This window comes from Anopheles merus, chromosome 2R (assembly GCF_017562075.2).
Source record: "Anopheles merus strain MAF chromosome 2R, AmerM5.1, whole genome shotgun sequence".
In the NCBI taxonomy this organism is placed as follows: domain Eukaryota; kingdom Metazoa; phylum Arthropoda; class Insecta; order Diptera; family Culicidae; genus Anopheles; species Anopheles merus.
In genome coordinates, this window is record NC_054082.1 from 1,911,550 (window position 1) to 1,929,979 (window position 18,430).

The 18,430-nt window shown below is 50.2% G+C and overlaps 1 protein-coding gene across 1 annotated transcript; it reads left to right on the forward strand.

The window, feature by feature from the left end:
• The first annotated feature begins 13,468 nt into the window (after positions 1 to 13,468).
• LOC121590394 (trypsin epsilon-like) lies at positions 13,469 to 14,999 on the forward strand. The gene is made up of 4 exons (XM_041910046.1): positions 13,469 to 13,813; positions 13,914 to 14,167; positions 14,247 to 14,578; positions 14,656 to 14,999. The coding sequence occupies exons 1-4, from the start codon at positions 13,738 to 13,740 to the stop codon at positions 14,846 to 14,848; spliced, it is 855 nt and encodes a 284-aa protein (XP_041765980.1). The 5' UTR covers positions 13,469 to 13,737; the 3' UTR covers positions 14,849 to 14,999.
• The last annotated feature ends 3,431 nt before the right edge of the window (positions 15,000 to 18,430 follow it).

Consider the following 18,430-nt stretch of genomic DNA (forward strand, 5'->3'; position numbering starts at 1 on the left):
TGTCGTAATGGAAAGCAGATGCACATCTCTATTTTTGCACACATTAATCACGCATTACGCGCGCCGAAGTGCACAAACACAGTGGAGAAACATAAAAGAGACATTAAACTCGCTATTTAAAACGCTACGACGAACTAGCAGCTCCCGGAGGGCTTTCAAGTTGGTGGCCAGCACTTAAAACTTTAATACATTTTCGTACCTAAGGTTACTTTTTACTGTTTTTCTTATGTGTGGAGAGGAAATTGTATGTTTTTTAGATGTTAAAGAGGTCGTAAAATATTATTGGTGCATGTGCATGTGTAGAGGTGCATTTTCAATTAGCCCAGTTGCAGTTGGTAATTAAAACATTGCCAGCTAGTTGCCACTTGCACAGGGGGCCAAACTGGGGCCCAAACCGGCATACCGGAGTAAAAAGTTTGCCCAGCGGTACTTAAATTGTTTCCTGCAGCTCTCGTCGTGTGGTTGCTGCACCCTTTGCATGCAAATTTAACCAATAAATGCAAAAAAAGAGGCCACGCTCCACCCTTCTCTTAAACAATGGCACAATTCGCGGGCCACTTTTCGAATGTGCCCGTCAAATACGTTTGTCAGATTTAGAAACCGCTTGGCCGCTAATTAAGAAATAAATTAAAATTTTAAATTACTCCTGCCGCGGCACTACCCCCCCCCCCCCCCCCCCTCGCAGACCCCGAGCCCACCGGGTAAACCGGAAACGAAATGGCACAAAACTTGTCCTTGGCATCAACCCGCCGGCTGGCCATTCTTCTGCCACTGACGCTCACGGTTCGGGCGGCGAAAGCGGGGAAAGAGGGAGCGTTGGAGCGCACTTTTGTGTTGTTTGACATTCCATTATGATTATGGTAATGGGGTTGTTTATCCTGTTCGCTTTGCGGCTTTGCAGGCGGAAAGGCGCCGCTGCACACATTCCGGTGGCGGCCGGGAAGCGTTCGCCCTTCCCAGGAAAGCACCCGCAGCGCCGGCATCCGCTGGGGTCGGGTCGGGGTGGTGGTGCGGATGCGCCTTTCAAGAACCCACAGCACAGCACAGTGGGCATTTTTCGAGACAATTTTCTTCAGCAGATGGTGTGTTGTGTTTGTGGGGGAAAAAAGAAAAGAAAACTATCAATAAAGCGGTCGGTAGCGGTTGTGCGCTGTGCTTTCGGCATTAATTAATCTCCTAAGGAGGGGACAAAGAAATGGTCAAAAAATAGAGCTGCCAGTAGTTGGGGCAGTTCGGGAAAGTTTATTCCCGAAAATTGACCACTGACAGGTTCGAAACTTTCGCTGCCTTTAACTGGACACAGACACAGTGGGAGGGTAAGCGACTTCAATTTGCTTATTTCATGAAACGTCAAACTCGGTTCGACCTCGGTCCCGGCTAACCAAGCGGTCAGTATGGCGCATTTCGCTTTAAATAGTTTATAGTTTTCCTTCCATTGAATTCCAGTTGACGGGACGGCAGTCAGACGACGAAGCCTTTGGTACTTTGGTTCCACATTTCCTGATTGCAAAACTTGATTACACGGTCTAAATATAGCGATTAAGCAAAATGCTCGAAATAGTTGGCGCGCACTGGCTGTTGACTACACAGTGCACACTTTCTTTTGATGCAAGAAATGCACAAATTCCGCGAAGACTATTTTGAAAAGACTTCTTCTGAATTGAAGATTGTTTGCAACTGTTTGCGGGAGTGGGGTTCACTACATTTTTAATTATTTTCCCGTCTGCTGGCAAAAGATGGCGAGAGGAAGAGCATAAATTCCACACAGCCAAACACAACAACTAAACCAAAAAGCACAAACACACACACACACAGTGAGCGGAAGGATTTGTCCGAGGTGCGCGTCTCATTCCGCTTATCGGTGGAAGTGACGGACGACGTTTGCGTTTGGTTCCGTGCCTGGCCGGAGAAATTGCTCTGTCATCCCGATGCCGATGAAAGAGATGTGCCGGAGAGAGATCCAAAACAGCTGCGTTGAGGGTGTGTGTGTGTGCATGTTTGGTGCATTATGCAGGCGGAAGAAGCATCGATTATGAAGTTCACACGAAGGCTCATAAATTCCAAAGCCCCGAGGTCCGGTGCTCTGCCAGGGGAAAAATGCACTTCTTGATCGCCTAGCTCGTGCTCGTTTCGAGATTAAGTGGTGAGAGTCTGGCCAGACCTGGTGAAACACACGACGTCCGGAAACGATCAATGAGAAGCCCACAACTCGTCCGGGAAACAAGGAAGAGACAACCCGGAAGGTGGAGCTTTACACGCTGGACGGGGACGGTTTCACACTCACCATCACTTTCACACCCAGAGCGGGCTGTGGTTGTGGCCACACGGTTTAACCAAGGTGTTAGGACACGGGAGAAGTCCCTCGGGCTGCACAGGTCGATGTGTGTGAGTGAGAGAGAAAGAGAGAGAGAGAGAGATGTGATCTATAGTTTCAATTAATTTCCGACAAAATGATAAAGAGCCACTTCGATGTGTGTGTGTGTGTGTGTGTGTGTGTGTGTGTGTGTGTGTGTGTGTGTGTGTGTGGTGTGGGAGTGTAGAGCACACTACTGCTCAATTGATTTTGACTAGTGCTTTAATGGTGTGAAACCGTCGCTCGTTGCCAATTCTTTGCAGTGACCATTCGCTCAAAAGGGCATAAGAAGAAGCAGCAGCGAAAAAGGCAAAGCGATGGCAGGCGTATGCATGCCCCCTCTACCCCACAACCTTTTCCCTGGTGCGGTCAAATATGTCGAACGTGTCGGATAAAGTTTAAGTATTAATAACGAGACACATATTCCGTTTCCGGGGAGCGTTTCGTTCGATTTTCACGTTCGCCTTTCGGAAGCAGCTGCTACGAAACGATTATAAAATGCTCTCTCTCGCTCGGTCCATGGCAAGATTGAGGTGGAAATTTATCGTCTCTGGCGCTGGCAGCCGATAAAAAAGTGGACCGACGAAAATGGATACCTCAATAACGATTGTACCAGGGAACAGGTTTTGGAAAGGTTTGGAAATATATATTTTCCAAAAGGTAAAGAGGGAAGCTTTAGCGTCACTGTAATGTTTAAAATGAAATTTGTGTTGTATCCTCTTTAAAATATCAATATTGTATGTAAACTCTGTCGGTGTGCTCTGCTGTGCTGCGTGGGAAATGTAATTTAAATTACCATCAAAATTACCAACCGCCCCGCTGGCTGTTCGGTGCCATTTTGCTGCCATCGTCACTTCGACTACAAAGAGCACAACAATTATCACGAACCGCTTGACCACACTTGTATCCCATCCTACGCACTTGACGTACAATGTTGCGCGGATGCATCAAAAGGACACGCCGGTTCATATGCACTCCATTGATGTACGACCGGCCGTTGTTCGCAGTGCCATCGCCCTTTCCATCGGAGTAGGCTGTGCAGTTTCACTCTGCGTCGAACGGTGCGGCAAGGGTGCATAAGCTGCACAACACGGAGGCGCAATTTTACAATCGCCGACAGTGTAAACGCATCTCTCCATCGAGTGTAGCAAAACAACGGCGCAGAAACCGTTCAGCGAACGCGCTAAGTGGCGTTCGATCACACAACAAAAGCCTCCTCCGGGTGGCGGCAATGAGGGTCCGGCGGAAAAGCATTCCCCATACGCGCTTGCTGATTAAATTGAACTGGAAATACGAAATGCACGTGTGTCCTATTGACGTGCTGATGCTGGTTTTTCCACATTGTTTTTTCGCTCTCGCTCATTTTAGTTCCTGCTTTGATTGGTCAAAACGCGCTGTACACTGGCTTGTCGGAGGAGATATTTCTACGCTGCATTTTTTCGCGCTTTTTCTTCCCCGTCCCTCGTGTGCCGTTGCCCACCGTTTGGGTGAAGCGTTACTGGAAATTTGCATTTTATGCTACGCGTTTAATTAATTCCATTCACCAGCATGTGTTTTCTGTGTGCGCCATTTTCGGTGCAGCTGTCTCTCTCTCTCTCTCTCTGTGCATCCTTCCGCTTGCCTTACTCCTGGCTCGCTTGTCTCCAATGCTCCCGCCCGGCCTTCCGAGTATAAAGCTATGAATGAAAATAACGATTTCATTAAAACCCAAAATGAGAGTTTTTCGTGCCGCAAAATCGAGTAATGGCCGCAAAAGTTGTGAATAAAGTAAGGGCAATTTAACATTCCACTCGCCGAAAACAGGAGAAGCAGGGAATGATTCCTTTTTACGTGCGTTTGTGTGTATGTGATTGCATTCGTAGGATAATCGATGGTTGAACTTTGCGAAAGCACGAAACTGGAAGCGCAATTTAAAGCGCACCGCGCGACACGGACCATTTCGCTCTGTGCGGATTTTCAATTGATGAGCAAATGGAGTTTGTTTTTTCCTGCTGCTACTGCGTATTTGGTACGAAGAAAATTGGGAAATCATTTCCTGCACACAGAAAGCAGGGCTTTTATTAAGCCGGATATATATAACTTTATGCCGACGTGTGTGTGTGTGTGTGCGTGTGTGCTGTTTGTTTCGCTGTACCGTTGCGCGTTGTGTTGCGCTGCGTTGCGTAGCGTTGCGTAGCGTTGATGTTTAATCCGCGGATACATAATACCGGTTTAAGATTCAACCAATATCTTTCCCACACACCGGATGCCACAGGTCAATTAAAGGATAAATGATATGCTTTTCCAATCATCCTCACATTATACTCGCACGTGGTCAACACCACGGTAGCGCCGTGGCGATTCGCGATCAAACAAACGGCACAGCAAGCACCGCAGGAATGAGTGTGCGTTTGCGTGTGTCCTTGCTGGCAAGCGGAGAGAGAGAGAGAGAGAGAGGAGAGAGAGAGAGAGAGAGAGAGAGAGAGAGAGAGAGTGGAAAAAAGCACCACACACACACACACACACACACACACACACACCACACACAACACACACACACACACACACACACACACTGCAGCACACACTTCCCTAGCACACGAGAACTAATTTCGTATTCACTGTACAAGTTGACATAATAAATAGGAAGGATTTTCTTTTGATGCATACGAGTGTGGTGGAAGACAGCGAAAGGCAAGTGAAGGGCCACTCGCACAAGCTCGACCGGCATCGTGGGGCAAAATGGTGAGGCATTCATCTAGATTTTGCCCCAAACCCCTCGCTCCCTTCCCCAGTGGGAATATTTTTCTTTTATACGTTTGGAAAAAGCGCTCAACGACGACGACGACGACGACGACGACGTGCAGAATGGTCATATATTTACTCGAACTTCCGGCATAATTTTTTCCCCGTCCTTTGATTCCTTCTATCGCCTTTCATTGGCGGTGGTGTACAGCATCAAGAGATTGTGAGAATCGTTGTTAGATCGGTGCAGGAACAGCTTTTTTTCAGCACCCTCGGCTTCTAGGAAACTCGATTTTGTCTAGAACCTTTCGCAAAAGAGAAAAAAAAATAGAAGAAAACCCAGGGCTCGAGAACACCGGGGACTGGCACTGATCAGGTGATACGAATTTCCCTCGCTTCCCGTGCCTTCCTTCCTTCCCGTCGCTGTAACCGCGCCACCGACACCCGGAGCGTAAGATATTCAATTTCCAACCCCTTTTTCCAACCACCAGCAACCCGAAATGAGTCCATTTTCCATGCAGAAAGTTTTAGTTTTTCCACTCTCCTTCTCTCACTCTCTCTCTCTCTCTCTCTCTCTCTCTCCCTCGCCACCCTTTGTTGGTGCTCTGGAGCACAGGCCCTTCGTTGTTTGTGTGCTTTTTTTTCGTTCCGTCCGCTCGGCGCTTGGACAAGCACAATACTCGCAAACCGTCGAGTTCGGACGCAAAATCGACTCACTTCTTTCCCCCCATCCCCCCTCTTCCCCCTTTCCACCCACTCGGTCCGTGGGGAGTTTGCTGGGGAGCAAAGTTTTAATGGCTGGTGAAATGCGAATATATGCAGCACCTTATGGCTCATTTGGTATTCGGTGGCCATCGGTGATTGCGCGCGGGATAGAATATGCCCCGGATCCTTCTTGTCCAACACACGGGTTTGTTTTCAAAAGAGAGGGAGGGGGTTTTTTTGAACAAATTTATCGAATAATCGACACCGGTCCGGATCGATTGCTTGCGGGGAGGCGGGGGAAAGAAGAGGCCCAAGTACCACCGAAGCAATTGGAAACCAAGTGCGGAACAAAAGGCCGGGATTCGGGAGGGAAAGAGACTTAATCTAGCAATTTATTGAACACTTCCTCATCGTGTGACTTTTTTGGTTCGTCGTCACACACCGGCCTGTAGAATTGTCCTCCGTGTGTTGAGATCGAGAGTGCACGATAAGGTTAATAAATCCACAGCACTTAACTGATTACTACCGATTAGACCTACACACAGCCCAGTGACGTGCACTGCTGCTTCTGCTGCTGCAATTGGCCGTAAGTGAACAACTTAAGATGCAAAACCACGACCCAGACGCAACGTTGCATCGCTACAACAACAACCAGCGACAGCGAGAGGGAGAGAGAGAGAGAGAGACAAGGCTAAAAAGGGAAGAATGAGAGTGTGAGGAAAAAAAAGGATCACAAAAAAGGTACAACACATGTACATGGGCAGTACATGAAGCAGGATTTAAGATTTTATTTACTGCTGTACAAGAGGCATCCCTCGGAACGGGATCAGGCTAACGTGAGGGCCATGAGCGGTCGCACGCGTTAAATGGCCACTGCAGAGCCCGAAGCCTAATCCCCATTTATCATGATTATCAATTTCATACTTGTGCACCGGCAAACTACAACCCTGTACCAACCCAGCCGACCGACGAAAGGGACTGGTGTGAAAAGCTTTCCAGTGCAAGAAAACCTCATGGTACGGTGGTGGTGGTGGTGGTTGAGATGCTTTACCAAGGCTAATGGCGCGGTTTTGTGTGTATGAGCCTGTTGGTTTACAGGACTGGCCGCCCTCGTAGTACACTGCCTGTGCAGTGTTGAGGCAAAGGGCTAGCACACCTGACTATGAACGATTGCCCTCTGCTTCCCTCCCATCACCCCCGCGCAAAGATCGCTGTTAATAAACGGTCCATTGGGGCCAGTGGGATTTAAGCGCAGATAGAAAAGGGGCATTTAAAAAATAATCACAACAGCAAGTCGCAGCTGCTGCAGTGCAATGAACGAAGTGCCGGTACGATGCCATTATGCGTCCTCTTAAGGAATGAAGATATTCCCTCAAAAAACAACACGCGCAAGCAAAACGAAAAAGAAAACGGTACGACATTCTTTCGGTGTGCGAGCGGAAAATCACTGACGTGCTGCGATTGGAGCGTGGTAGCACGTGGCACGTTTGCGAGCAACCTCGCGGCCGCCCCGAGTGCACGGGCGGGAGATCGGGCAAACCCATCGCACAGTTTGGCGTATTGTTTGGCAAACCACATGAAAGACCGCGAACGCGGACGGCGAACACGGGCATGGCAAGCGCTTTCCCTGTCCCGAAGCGACCGGTGGACGACACGTACGCGAACGGATGCACTAATTTAGTGCCACGGTTCAATGCTCACGTATGCGCGAGCGCATATCAAACAGTTCCTCATTGTCCATGACCCTGAAAAGAAGAGAGAGAGAGAGAGAGAGAGAGAGAGAGAGAGAGAGAGCGAAGAAGAGAGAAAGAGATATCTCGTTGGGGCATGTTGTTGTTTGGATAGAAATTGAATTCTTTCGTCAAGAGGCAGGGAGTGCTGCTGGAGGGTTGGAGATGAACCGAGCATGAAGGAGACAAAGTTTAGGATCAAAGGTACTCGCCGGCCATAAATGCAATGTATGCGCTCGTATGCGAACGGGGTGGCACGAGTGGTTTAAGGTGTTGGAAAGTGTCCTAAACCCGCGCTCTGGAGGCACTGACGCTCTGCACGCAGCGCACAACATGTGCAATGGAGCGGTGTGCGTGATCTATGTGATGTGCAATTAAAATTTTACCACACTTGCATTACTGGCCTTATTCTTTGCTATGGTATCACCGTGTTTCAGCTGTTCCACCGGGTTACCAGTTTTAGTTGATCGATTACAGGTCGGAGGGCTTGCTGGCGCTTTGATGTGGCTTTGGCTAGAGGCGGACGCGTGAACGCGTGGCTGGGTGGGTGTGTGGTTGCAAAATGATAATCAGGCTCACGGCTCCGACGATTCGGTGTAATTGTGCTGAAAATATGCTAATGGTGTCTAATTTTCTGTTCGACATTCATCACACGCCTAAAAACACGTCGCTGCTGTGGGAAAAAAGGCGAAGGAAATGAGGAATAATTTAACATTCATCAATGTAGCTTTGAGCGTACAAACGTAATATCTCCTATTTTGAGCAAATCTTCCAAACAATCACCTCATGTCTTCTATTGCTTAAGCCTTGGCACTATTACACTTGAACGAAATCGTCACTTCCCGCTCGATGTTCATCGCTCGCTGGTTTTCGCCTACTTGGATGTTAATAATACAGACACAATTAAAGAACCTTTAGCTGTCACTGTCCCATCGGAAAGGAAAAAAACACACGAGATTAACTTCGCATTTCGGCACACTCTGTCTGGTTTGACTGTCCTGACGTGACTCACGATCGTAATGTGGCCCTGCCCGGATCGTTCCAGTTGTTCTTCGCAGTCTGGCGTTGGAAGAATTTTCCCACCCTAAACAAGCGTCTAGTTCTCTCCTCACTCCCTCCACCCATCAGCACAACTTACGGTATGGTGTCTATTTTTACCTTACCTCTGTCTAATTTTTCGGAAAATGTCTCCCCGAAAATGCTCAATATTTATCACCGTAGCGACGGTAGACTGGAGCTGGGTGTGTGTGTGCTTGGATGATGCTTGATTCAAACTCAAATAGATACACACACACTCACACACATACCGATGGAGGGATGTTTCACATCACGAATTCTCTTTCCATGCACGTGCATTTCACCTGGCCGGAGACTTTGCTTCTCCTCTCCACTCCGCCCACCACTCCCTGTCTGATGATTCCGTCCAGCTCGAAAGCTTGTTTGCGAAGGGCATTAAAGAGAATTCATCACCATGTCGCAGCCAGAGCCATGCCTATGCCATTGCCCACAGTGTGCTCACATCTGCCCGAGCCCCCTACAACCCCCCCCACATCTGACTGATGATTTGCTCCAATGACGTATGGGCATCCGGATTGGTCGCAGTCGAGTTGGGACAGCAGAGAGAATCAAACCGAACCTTATGCCAACGACAGAATATGTGTGTGTGTGACCCTACGCCCGTCCGTGCCATTTTTCCCCGGATGGCTCTCGCTGCGGGGAGGAAGGGAATGGCAAGTTATGCGGTATGTGTGTGTGTGTGTGCCTTTTGTGTCATCGTCATCGTTCGCCAGCTGCCATTCGGTGTGTGATGAGGATCCCCATAATGCCCGAAACTATCCGGAGCGGGACCCGGGTCTACGGGTTCGGCCTATATGATCTGGACGTGAAATTTTGGATACTGTTCCTGAAAATGTCATTTCCATGAATGTCCGTGTGCTCGAACCGGATGGCTCGGACATTGGGATGGGTGGATGGTAGGGAAGAAGGGTGAAGATGAGTCCATTCCGGGGACCGGTAATATGTCTGGACAGCACCATCTGACCCAGACGTTACCGGACGCTCTGGACATTCCGCAACAAACACAAACACCCACACACACACACGCGTGATGTGGGCGTTGGAAGCGAAAATTTATGTTTAATTTTAAATCAATTTAATTCAATTAAACTTTTGTACGCCCGGCATGTTCGCCCGGCACCGGGTACACCGATGGGACACACACCCAAACACACTCATTGCCGCTGACACCTTCGGTCGGAAACAAATGGCAGAGAAGAGGTCCCAATTCCAGGACAATTACCAGCTCCATGTCATCCGGTCGTTCGCCTGCACCACCCGGTCGATGTGCGTTTGATGGAAACAATTTTCATTAGCGATCGTTTGACGATGACACGACGTACCGGAGTGTGGCCCCATTCCGGTACACCGGCCGGAGAGCGTGCGCGCCCGCGAATGGTTGCATCGTTCGGGGACGGTTGTGTGCATGCCGCAGCACATGTCGACAGGATGGCGCATTATTTATGGGAAAGTGTGTGTATGTTGTGTTTTTCCGACCACCGCTCGCACGGGTGGACAGTTTTGCTGGGAGCTGCTGACAAAGCTATTTTTTCGCATTTGCCGGATGTGTCCGGGCTTACTTTCCATTTGCAACACTTCAATCAAGCTAATTACGGCTAATGTTGCTTGCCCAGCTGGTGGACGCGTCGATGGAAGGTGCAGATGATGTATGACGAGCTTGGGGGATAGGTTCCGACCGGATGAAATGCCAATTTTTCTCGTCCCTCGTGCTGACTGCTGGGGTCTGATGAGGGGGAGCGGGAATGCTAGTTTGCTGGTCCAGATATATTAATAAATTCCAGTCATCGACCTTGGCCACTGAGGGCTCGGAGCGTTTGGGGTAGTGCAAGCGTTTTTCCTGGCCAAACACTCCGTGTTTGGGCAACGGCACCATTTATTACTTTTGTTGACCGACCCGCCTGTCCAAGGGGGTTCATAATTCATCCACAAAATCTGGTCGTGGTGCAAAATTTCATCCCAACCAAATCGTCATCCAAAGCGTTTCTTTTTCCATCCCTCATTTGATAAATAGTAGCATCCTTAGTTACAACCTTTTTACGCTCCGGGAGCTTTCCCCGGGGCACCCAGGTCTATGCTCGCTGCACGAAGAAGCCGTGCCTGGGAGGGATGGTTTCGTCACACTTACACCGAAGTTCGAAGGAAGTGCAACGCACCAAGCGTAATTCCTTTCGCCCAGAAGAAACGATGCCCTTTTTGCCCGCTTCGCGCCCGCAGCCCCCGGCAAATGTGTAAACTGTGGCACTGTGGCAAAAGATGAAAGGATAAAGTCAGCAGGAAGTGGCGCACTGGCACTTTGGTACTGGGACTTTATTCTCCTCGTCGCCCTGGCTGCACTGCTGTGTGCCCGATCCCGACCGACCGTGCAAGAAGCGGAGCTGTGTGCACTGCGTAAAGTGCTTTCTGCGTTCGAGCCACGGCTTCGGAACGTCGGAGCGTCAGCTTCGTGACTTGCATCCCCTGGTGGATGGATACTGATGGCCGAAAGGACTTTTTAAGTTGTCCCTCCTTCTCTCCCGCCGGGTGTCGGGGTAATAAAAGGCTAACCGGATGGATGTTAAGATTTTCCTTCCCTTTCGATCCATCCCGGGTGACGCAGCGCCCAACCGCCAGCAAGCCAACCCATCCATCCATCTAGCCTCGGAGAGGCTTGTCAACGCCTGTGGACGACACTGTGCGGTGATGATGGTGATGAGTGTCCGAGATGGGGGACTAGAAGCACACCCCCGTGGAAAGTTAATTTAAAACCACAGCGAGGAAAGCGGGCAAAGGACAGGCTAATGCTCTGCTGGCGCTGCGTAGCGATGTTTTTGCCCGTTTCTTTGCAGTGTTTTGTTGTGTCACTCATTTTCGTTGTGTTGTGCCAGTCCCCCCCAGCGGCACCGTTTTTCTGTGCACCTTTTTGCGTTCACTTTGACTTTGTGTGGTTGCTTTGGCCGCTTCTACGCATTACTTGAGCCGGGGCGAGATCATTGTCCGGAGGTTTTGTACGCTGTTTTTACAACGAACCTGTTACCGGGTTGAGCGTGTGGACAATGAGATTAATGTGGCTAGTAGTTGGCTTTTGTTTTTAAGTGAATGGTGCAAAAGTTTGCATTGTTTGTGGAGCTTGTTTAGCGAGGCTCTAAAGTTGCTTAGAACAATCTAACCCCGTTCGTTTGTGCACATGCTTTCCTATCAATGCAACAGCAAAGTGCTTTCCCGAGGGCGATGGAAATGGCCCTCCTAACTCGGCAACAGCATTCGCTGGAACATGTTTTCGCCCTAATTCATGCATCATGTTATCGTGTTGTTACGTTATTGCGATAACACGCCGTTTGCAACGCACCAGGAAAGTGAGCATGTTGGCAAAGTTTATCGACCAATTAGACTTCAAACCGTTCACTTTGCATCCATCATATAGAGAGTGTGTTGTAAGGGTTCGAGCTTTTCTGAGCTAAAACAGCACGAAAGCGAAGGTTTACCAATCTATGCTCCAGAAGCTCCAGGAACAAGCTTCACGCACCAACCCGCACGTTAGCTTCGTAAGCGACTCCCATTAGTGTGGCTGTAACCGAGCAGCAATGGAAGAACCACAAGAAGAATAAGAAGACGGCAGGGGGGGCTTGTTGATCCCGCCCCGCAGCGCTGCACAGCTCCATTTGGTCAGGTTTCTAAGCGTTACGCGCGAGCTGATTGCTATCTCTGCCTAATTACCATCAATTTCCCGTAACGCATCTAGTTTCTTCATTAAAATTTTGCTCATTACTTCCTGCCGAGACCTCGAGGAATTGGAGTCGCGGCCCGCGAGTGTTGTGCGAATTGCACCGGCTCGGATTGAGCGGGCTTAAGAAAGGCTTAGCGTTTTCCGGAGTTCAAACGAGCGCACATTTAGTGTACCGTACCTTGCACGTTCTGGTCTCCTGGGTTGGCATGGTGGCCAGGACGAGCGGTAACACGTCCCGGGGCTGCAGCAGCACCCAGCAGCTTACACGTTTGCTAATCCGGCGGTGTTTTTTCCCAGAAAAGTGTGTTCTCGTTCCTCCTTTCTACCGCTCTCTCTCTCTCTACATGCCACGACGCACTAGGGCAATGATGTAATTGAGTTTTAGAACCACTGCCCCTAACTCCCTAACACCAACACTCTCCCCTCGCGGGTGAACGATCGGAGCGATGCAGTGAAACGACGAGTGAACGTTGCTAGGACCAACCAACTTCATCCGTTCTTGTGATAAGCTAGTTGCAGCCGACGCCGTGCATCGGGATGTGGTGTATGTGTGTGCCTGCATGTCGGTGGAGCTCAGGGTAAAAGGTAAAAATATTGGAGCACAAAATTGCGCAATTATCTCATTACGGTGTAGTTGGCACTTTTTATCGACGGTCCAGGGCAGGCTGGTGGCTGCTGATTCGCATCTACTGCGGCGTGAAATTTAATTTCTAGTCGGTTCAGCCGACTCTACCGCAGGCAAACATCGGTGGTCTAGCGTAAAATGGGTCGGTTGGGCGTTTTTTTTTCAACTCGAAGAACACTCCGGACGGATGGAGTTGTGTTACAAAGTAATGTGAAGGGAGTAGATTTGTAGCCTTGTTTGTCCGGCTAGGAAATGGAAGTTTGCAGGCAGAGTGAAAGTAGTTCAAAAGCAGCTCCGATAAGTGGGCACGGTTGCACTGAAACGGAAATTAGAGTGCCTTTTTTTCGAATTATTCGTACGTGAGATTGTTAAATTAACGATTTTCCTACACGCATTGCATAGCGCTAGGCGTTCGAGCATGGTGAATCAATCTACACGCCTAAAAGTATGCAATAAGCCTGTCGGGCCTCGGTTTTGCCCCGAGACATTCAATTTTAATGTAAATAAAAGCGATGGACGTTGGACTAATCTAAATCAACAACAACGTTAGGCCATAATCTGTTACTGGTGAATCTCGCACGCGTATGCTTCTTCAACCCTGTGACGACTCATTCGGACGCTCCATAAAGATAACTCGCTCTCGCTACACTGATAAACCACCGCGGATGCCAAATTTCTGTTCTGGCCAGCAACTAATCCGCTGGTGGTGGTTTCGTGGCGGAGATTTAATTCTCGCCCAGCAGAGGACACGAGCGTCGCGGATAGTGTCATTTTCCAGCACGTCGACAGAGTTACGCTACTTCACGTACTTCGCAGCAGAATGCGATGCAGCGCCCGTGCTCTCGGAGTGGTGGTCGTGGCCATCTGTTGCACTGATTTAATTTTCGCTTATTTCGGTGAGTGAGTGAGTGAGCATGTCCCCGGTGCCAGAGGGAAGGGGTGTGCACTCTTTACGAGTGTTTAACTTTCTCGTTAATCCCGCCCCGACCGTTGCAGCGCTCGCCGTGCCCGTAGAAGCTGTGGTGGCGAGAGTGCATCGTTTGCCGGCGGTTCGGTTGCTGCAGGTCAGAGCGAGCGACGACCCAAGGGCCGACCGTATCGTCGGTGGCAGTAAGACAACCATCGAGAGCGTTCCTTATCAGGTTTCGCTGCGGTATTTCAATAATCACATCTGCGGTGGATCCATCATATCTCACTCGTGGGTGCTGACGGCAGCACACTGTCTGGATTGGTATCCCAACAATGACGAAGTCAGTCGGACGCGAGTCGACGAGAGAAAGCACGCGCCGTGCTGATGACGTTTCTTTTTTTTTTTCTTTATCCCGCCAGATTACAGTGCGCACCGGGAGCACCAGCCAGTCGGCGGGCGGATCGCTGCATGCGGTGTTTTACTACCACCTTCACGAGCGCTACGACCCGAACGAGTTCCAGTGGGATGTGGCCACCGTGCGCGTCCGAACGCCCATGGGGTTGGGCGCGGGCAGAGCGCCCATTCCGCTGGCCACCTCGACCGAGTGGACCGTTGGCGAGCGCATCTTGGTGACGGGCTGGGGCTATCTGACCGCCGCCGGGAAGGTCGACGATACGTTGCAGATGATCCTGCTGGACGCGGTACCGCCGGAGTCGTGCAACCGTACCTGGACCGGGTTCATCAAGGCAGAGTGCGTGTACAGTCCTGTCGCATCTAATCGCGGTCGCATTCTTATCGACGATGCATCACTTCTTCTGCCTTTTGCAGCATGCTCTGTGCCGGCGGGCCGGGCGTCGATGCGTGCGCTGGGGACAGTGGAGGACCGGCGGTGCAGGACGGCGTACAGTACGGGATCGTGTCGTGGGGTTCGATCGACTGTGGCAACGGACTGCCCGGGGTGTTCACCAACATTGCTCATCCGTCGGTTCGAAGTTTCATTCGCCGCACCACGATGCTGTAGCCGTCTTCGGGGAGGAGACCGTTGACAAGGTCGCAGTGCGCTGCAGACGGGAGATTAGGAAAGGCGGTTAATTAAGATAACGAACATCGGATGTCTGGGTGTCTGGGTGCAGAGTCTCGCAATCTCGCAATGAAATAAACACTAGCGAACACGAAAACCGTTTCATTAAATCAGTCGGGTTTGCGGGCGATGAAATGCAATAAGGCAACTCCACTGTTGCCAACAGACGCAGCCGCTCCACTCCATCCATTCCACCGTGCGCAGAAACATAAAAGAAAGCTCGCCGCTTTCATGGCGTTACAATTATTCCTCAAAACGTTTGCAAAATGGCAATTATTTAAAAGGTCAACCTGCCACCGGTGGGCGAACGCGTCGTGTTTTCAATAGCACTGTGTGCTTGTTTGAGTGTTTTTTCCCTCCCAATTTTCCAGCCTCGTTCGCTTCAATTTCATTAACGTACGGTCCGTGTCCCTCCGCCGTCCTTTACCTCTCAGCACTCAGCATTGCGGGAAAATAGCAAATATCAAGTCAATTGCACACTTGTGCCGAAATTGGATTTATTCGTCACTCTCTCCCTCTCTCTCTCCCTCTCTGCCCACTTCCCCCAGGAAGCCTACGCCATTCCCCCAAGTATTGCAAATCAGAGAGAGAGAGAGAGAAAAAAAAGATTCAGCCGTAATTGGCGATAGTTTGTCGTTTAACGAAGCTTATCAGATTTGGAGACAATTTTATCGTGCGAAGCGCCCCCAAAGTCAAGCGGGCGGCAAACGATTGCGCTGCAAAGGAATGATTTGTTTTATGCGCCTCGATTGTAGTAGTGGAAGAAGTAGACGCACTAGAATAGTTCCCATTACGTTAATTCAATAGAAGGGCACAAACACTTTGCTGGATTAGAGTGTTGCGACTGCAGAGCAAAACAGCGAAACAGGGCGGGGGACACAATATCACCCCGGGTGGGGCGTAGGGCGGGACGCTAGGAAGGGCAGGGAGGTTCACCAAAGTGTGCACGTGTTAGTTTTTCGATTGGCAAAATTTTGACACAAAAACTCCCGTCACGCAAAAGGGGACCGTGACGAGCGCGTGACAAACAAAAACATCGTACCGCCCGTCCTCCCATCGATCGTTTTCAATATTCAGCAACATCAACAACGCCCAACAATCGGATCGATATGGAGGGGGGGGGGGGGAGGGGAGATGAAGAGAGAACAAGGTGCAAACGGGAATCCTCCCATCGAACTAACCCCTCATAGCTGGAAGTGGATGGAAGTCGTAGCCGTGATCGGCGCCTACCCCGTTCGGGGCCACTTCAGCAGTGAGTGCTGTCTTAACGACCCGTGAGATAAAACTGTGCCATTGCCTTTGCCGAGTGGGGGGAGGGGGATAGGTGGGGGGTGAAATTGTGTCGAAATAAAAACATATACTCCGGATGCTTTTCCGCCCCCGACGCACAGTGTTACGGGGACTGACGGGGGGGGGGGGAAGCGATCTCCGCCACCGACAGTGATGACAAACACTTGCAAAGGCACACGGGACACTGAACATGTGCGAGGTTCAGTAAAGGTATTTCAGTTTTTCCGCTTGGGTGTGGGTGGTTGGTGGTTGGGGGTGGAATGAAACTTTGCACAATTTTGGCGAGCAAAACAAATATGTTCGCATGCAGGACGGAGGATGGTGTTGTTGTTGTTGCTGCTTCAGCTTCCTTTTTTATTGGGGTAGGTGGGATGGCAGATCGTTCCAAGCAGGTTAGCAGTGCTCCCCCCCCCCTCCCCCCAGTTGAGCGTGAGAATAGTGATGCACGAGCGAGGAGGAGGGGGGGGGGGGGGAAGTGTTTTGATCCTTCGGCATGACGATGACAAAGAACACGTGAGCGGCATACGAATGGCCTGGTGGGGTGGGCGTGGTGGTCCCGGGATAAGTGTGTCCTCCCACACGTCAGCCAAGCGAGCGGCCACCCAAATGCCATCGAGAGTTTTATTTTACACATTTACGCTCGTTATGAAAATCGACTGTCATCGGGGTTCGGTTCCTTTTTCGGTGAACGAACCAAGCTCGACTTGAAAGGATCGGTTCCGGCGACCAAGCGCCGTGCGCTGTTGGTGTGACATTGCTCCCTTGTTTGAGTGTGTCGTAATGGGCGCTTCGGGGAACGAGGGGGAGTGGGGATGAACGACCGTACCGATGTGCTTTGAAATGTAAATACTCCCGCAACCTGTCGATTACGACGCCCGCCCGCACAGTTCGACGAAACTCGGGCATGATCCTTAGCGGAAGGTCGATTGAAATTGTATCCATTGAAAAACATGCTCGGAACAAACAACGGTCCCGGTTCGTTCCTTACCTCTTTATTTGTTGCCGTACCATATGTCGCTACTTAGTGGCCGTGTGTGTGTGTGGCGCAGTTAAACCCGGATGTCGGGTTCGGGTGATTAGGACGGATTTGTTCGGCAAACCGGACTGTTCCACCCTTCGGGACGGGAAAGTCATCGATGAGTGTGACAAAACGCTGCCGAAACGATCAACTTAAGCTTCCGAAAAGGAGAAGTTGCTCTCCTCATGCATCCCCACTCTATGCCTTCAAAAAGGCGGTTTGGAATAATTGCTTCCAGCATGTTGCTTGACGACAGAGAGAGAGCAGATGACGATTGAAAGTTAGCTTATTCACAGGCGCGCCTCGCCGGCTTGACAGTGCTTCAATTCGGTATGGTTTTTGGATCGATTTCAATTAGCCAAACACATCCGCCAGCCACGGCACCGCAACTTCTGGCCAGGTTGCTCCGGAGCTGCGGGAAACCGGGTCCCGCAACAAGCAAGCTGCAAGCAAAAGTTAGTTTGACGCTTTCCATGTAAATGCAGCCGCCCGCTCAAATGGGGGAAAACCTCTCCGGTGAACTGCTTTCCAACTTTCCAGACGACACACTGACACCAGCGGCTACAACAAGAGCCCGTTGCCGGGCGTCTACCGAGCTGTACCGAGTCGGCAAGGGCAACGGCTCAGCTGCTCGGTTTGGTTTTATCCGTTGAGCAGCAGCTTTTTTGCGCACGCTTTTTAAAGTAGTTTAGTACATAGTCGATCCCAACATCCCTCGGTCGACTCGGTTGATTTCGTGGCGCTACAGTGCAATATAAACAGCGAACTTTGTCACGTCAGCGTTGGCTTTTTGGGTGGGAAGTTTCTACTTTCCCGGGGCACGACTGCCAACAGTGAATGGGGTGAAGCTTTTCAAAGCGTTTTACTGAAATAAGAGTGACGTGCTGGCACAACAGTTTAAGTTAAAATGCGAAAGATCAAATGCACACACACAAAAACGGGAACTAAGAGCACGCCCGGTGTATTGGTTGCTGTAATTATTCATCTGTAGAAAGTGGAATTAAGAATTTCACCCGCACCCAGCATTGCAACACGGTGGAAAGGTGTGGATATAGGAACAAAATTACTCCTTAGGACTGTGGAAATCTTCCATCAGAAATTATTCGCACATTCGCTCAGGTAAGGCGCACCGCAGCGCCTTGTGCCTCCACTGCTTAGCATAATTAAGAACCATTCTTTAAGCCAACGGACGCACCGGGCGCAAGAAGCGTGCA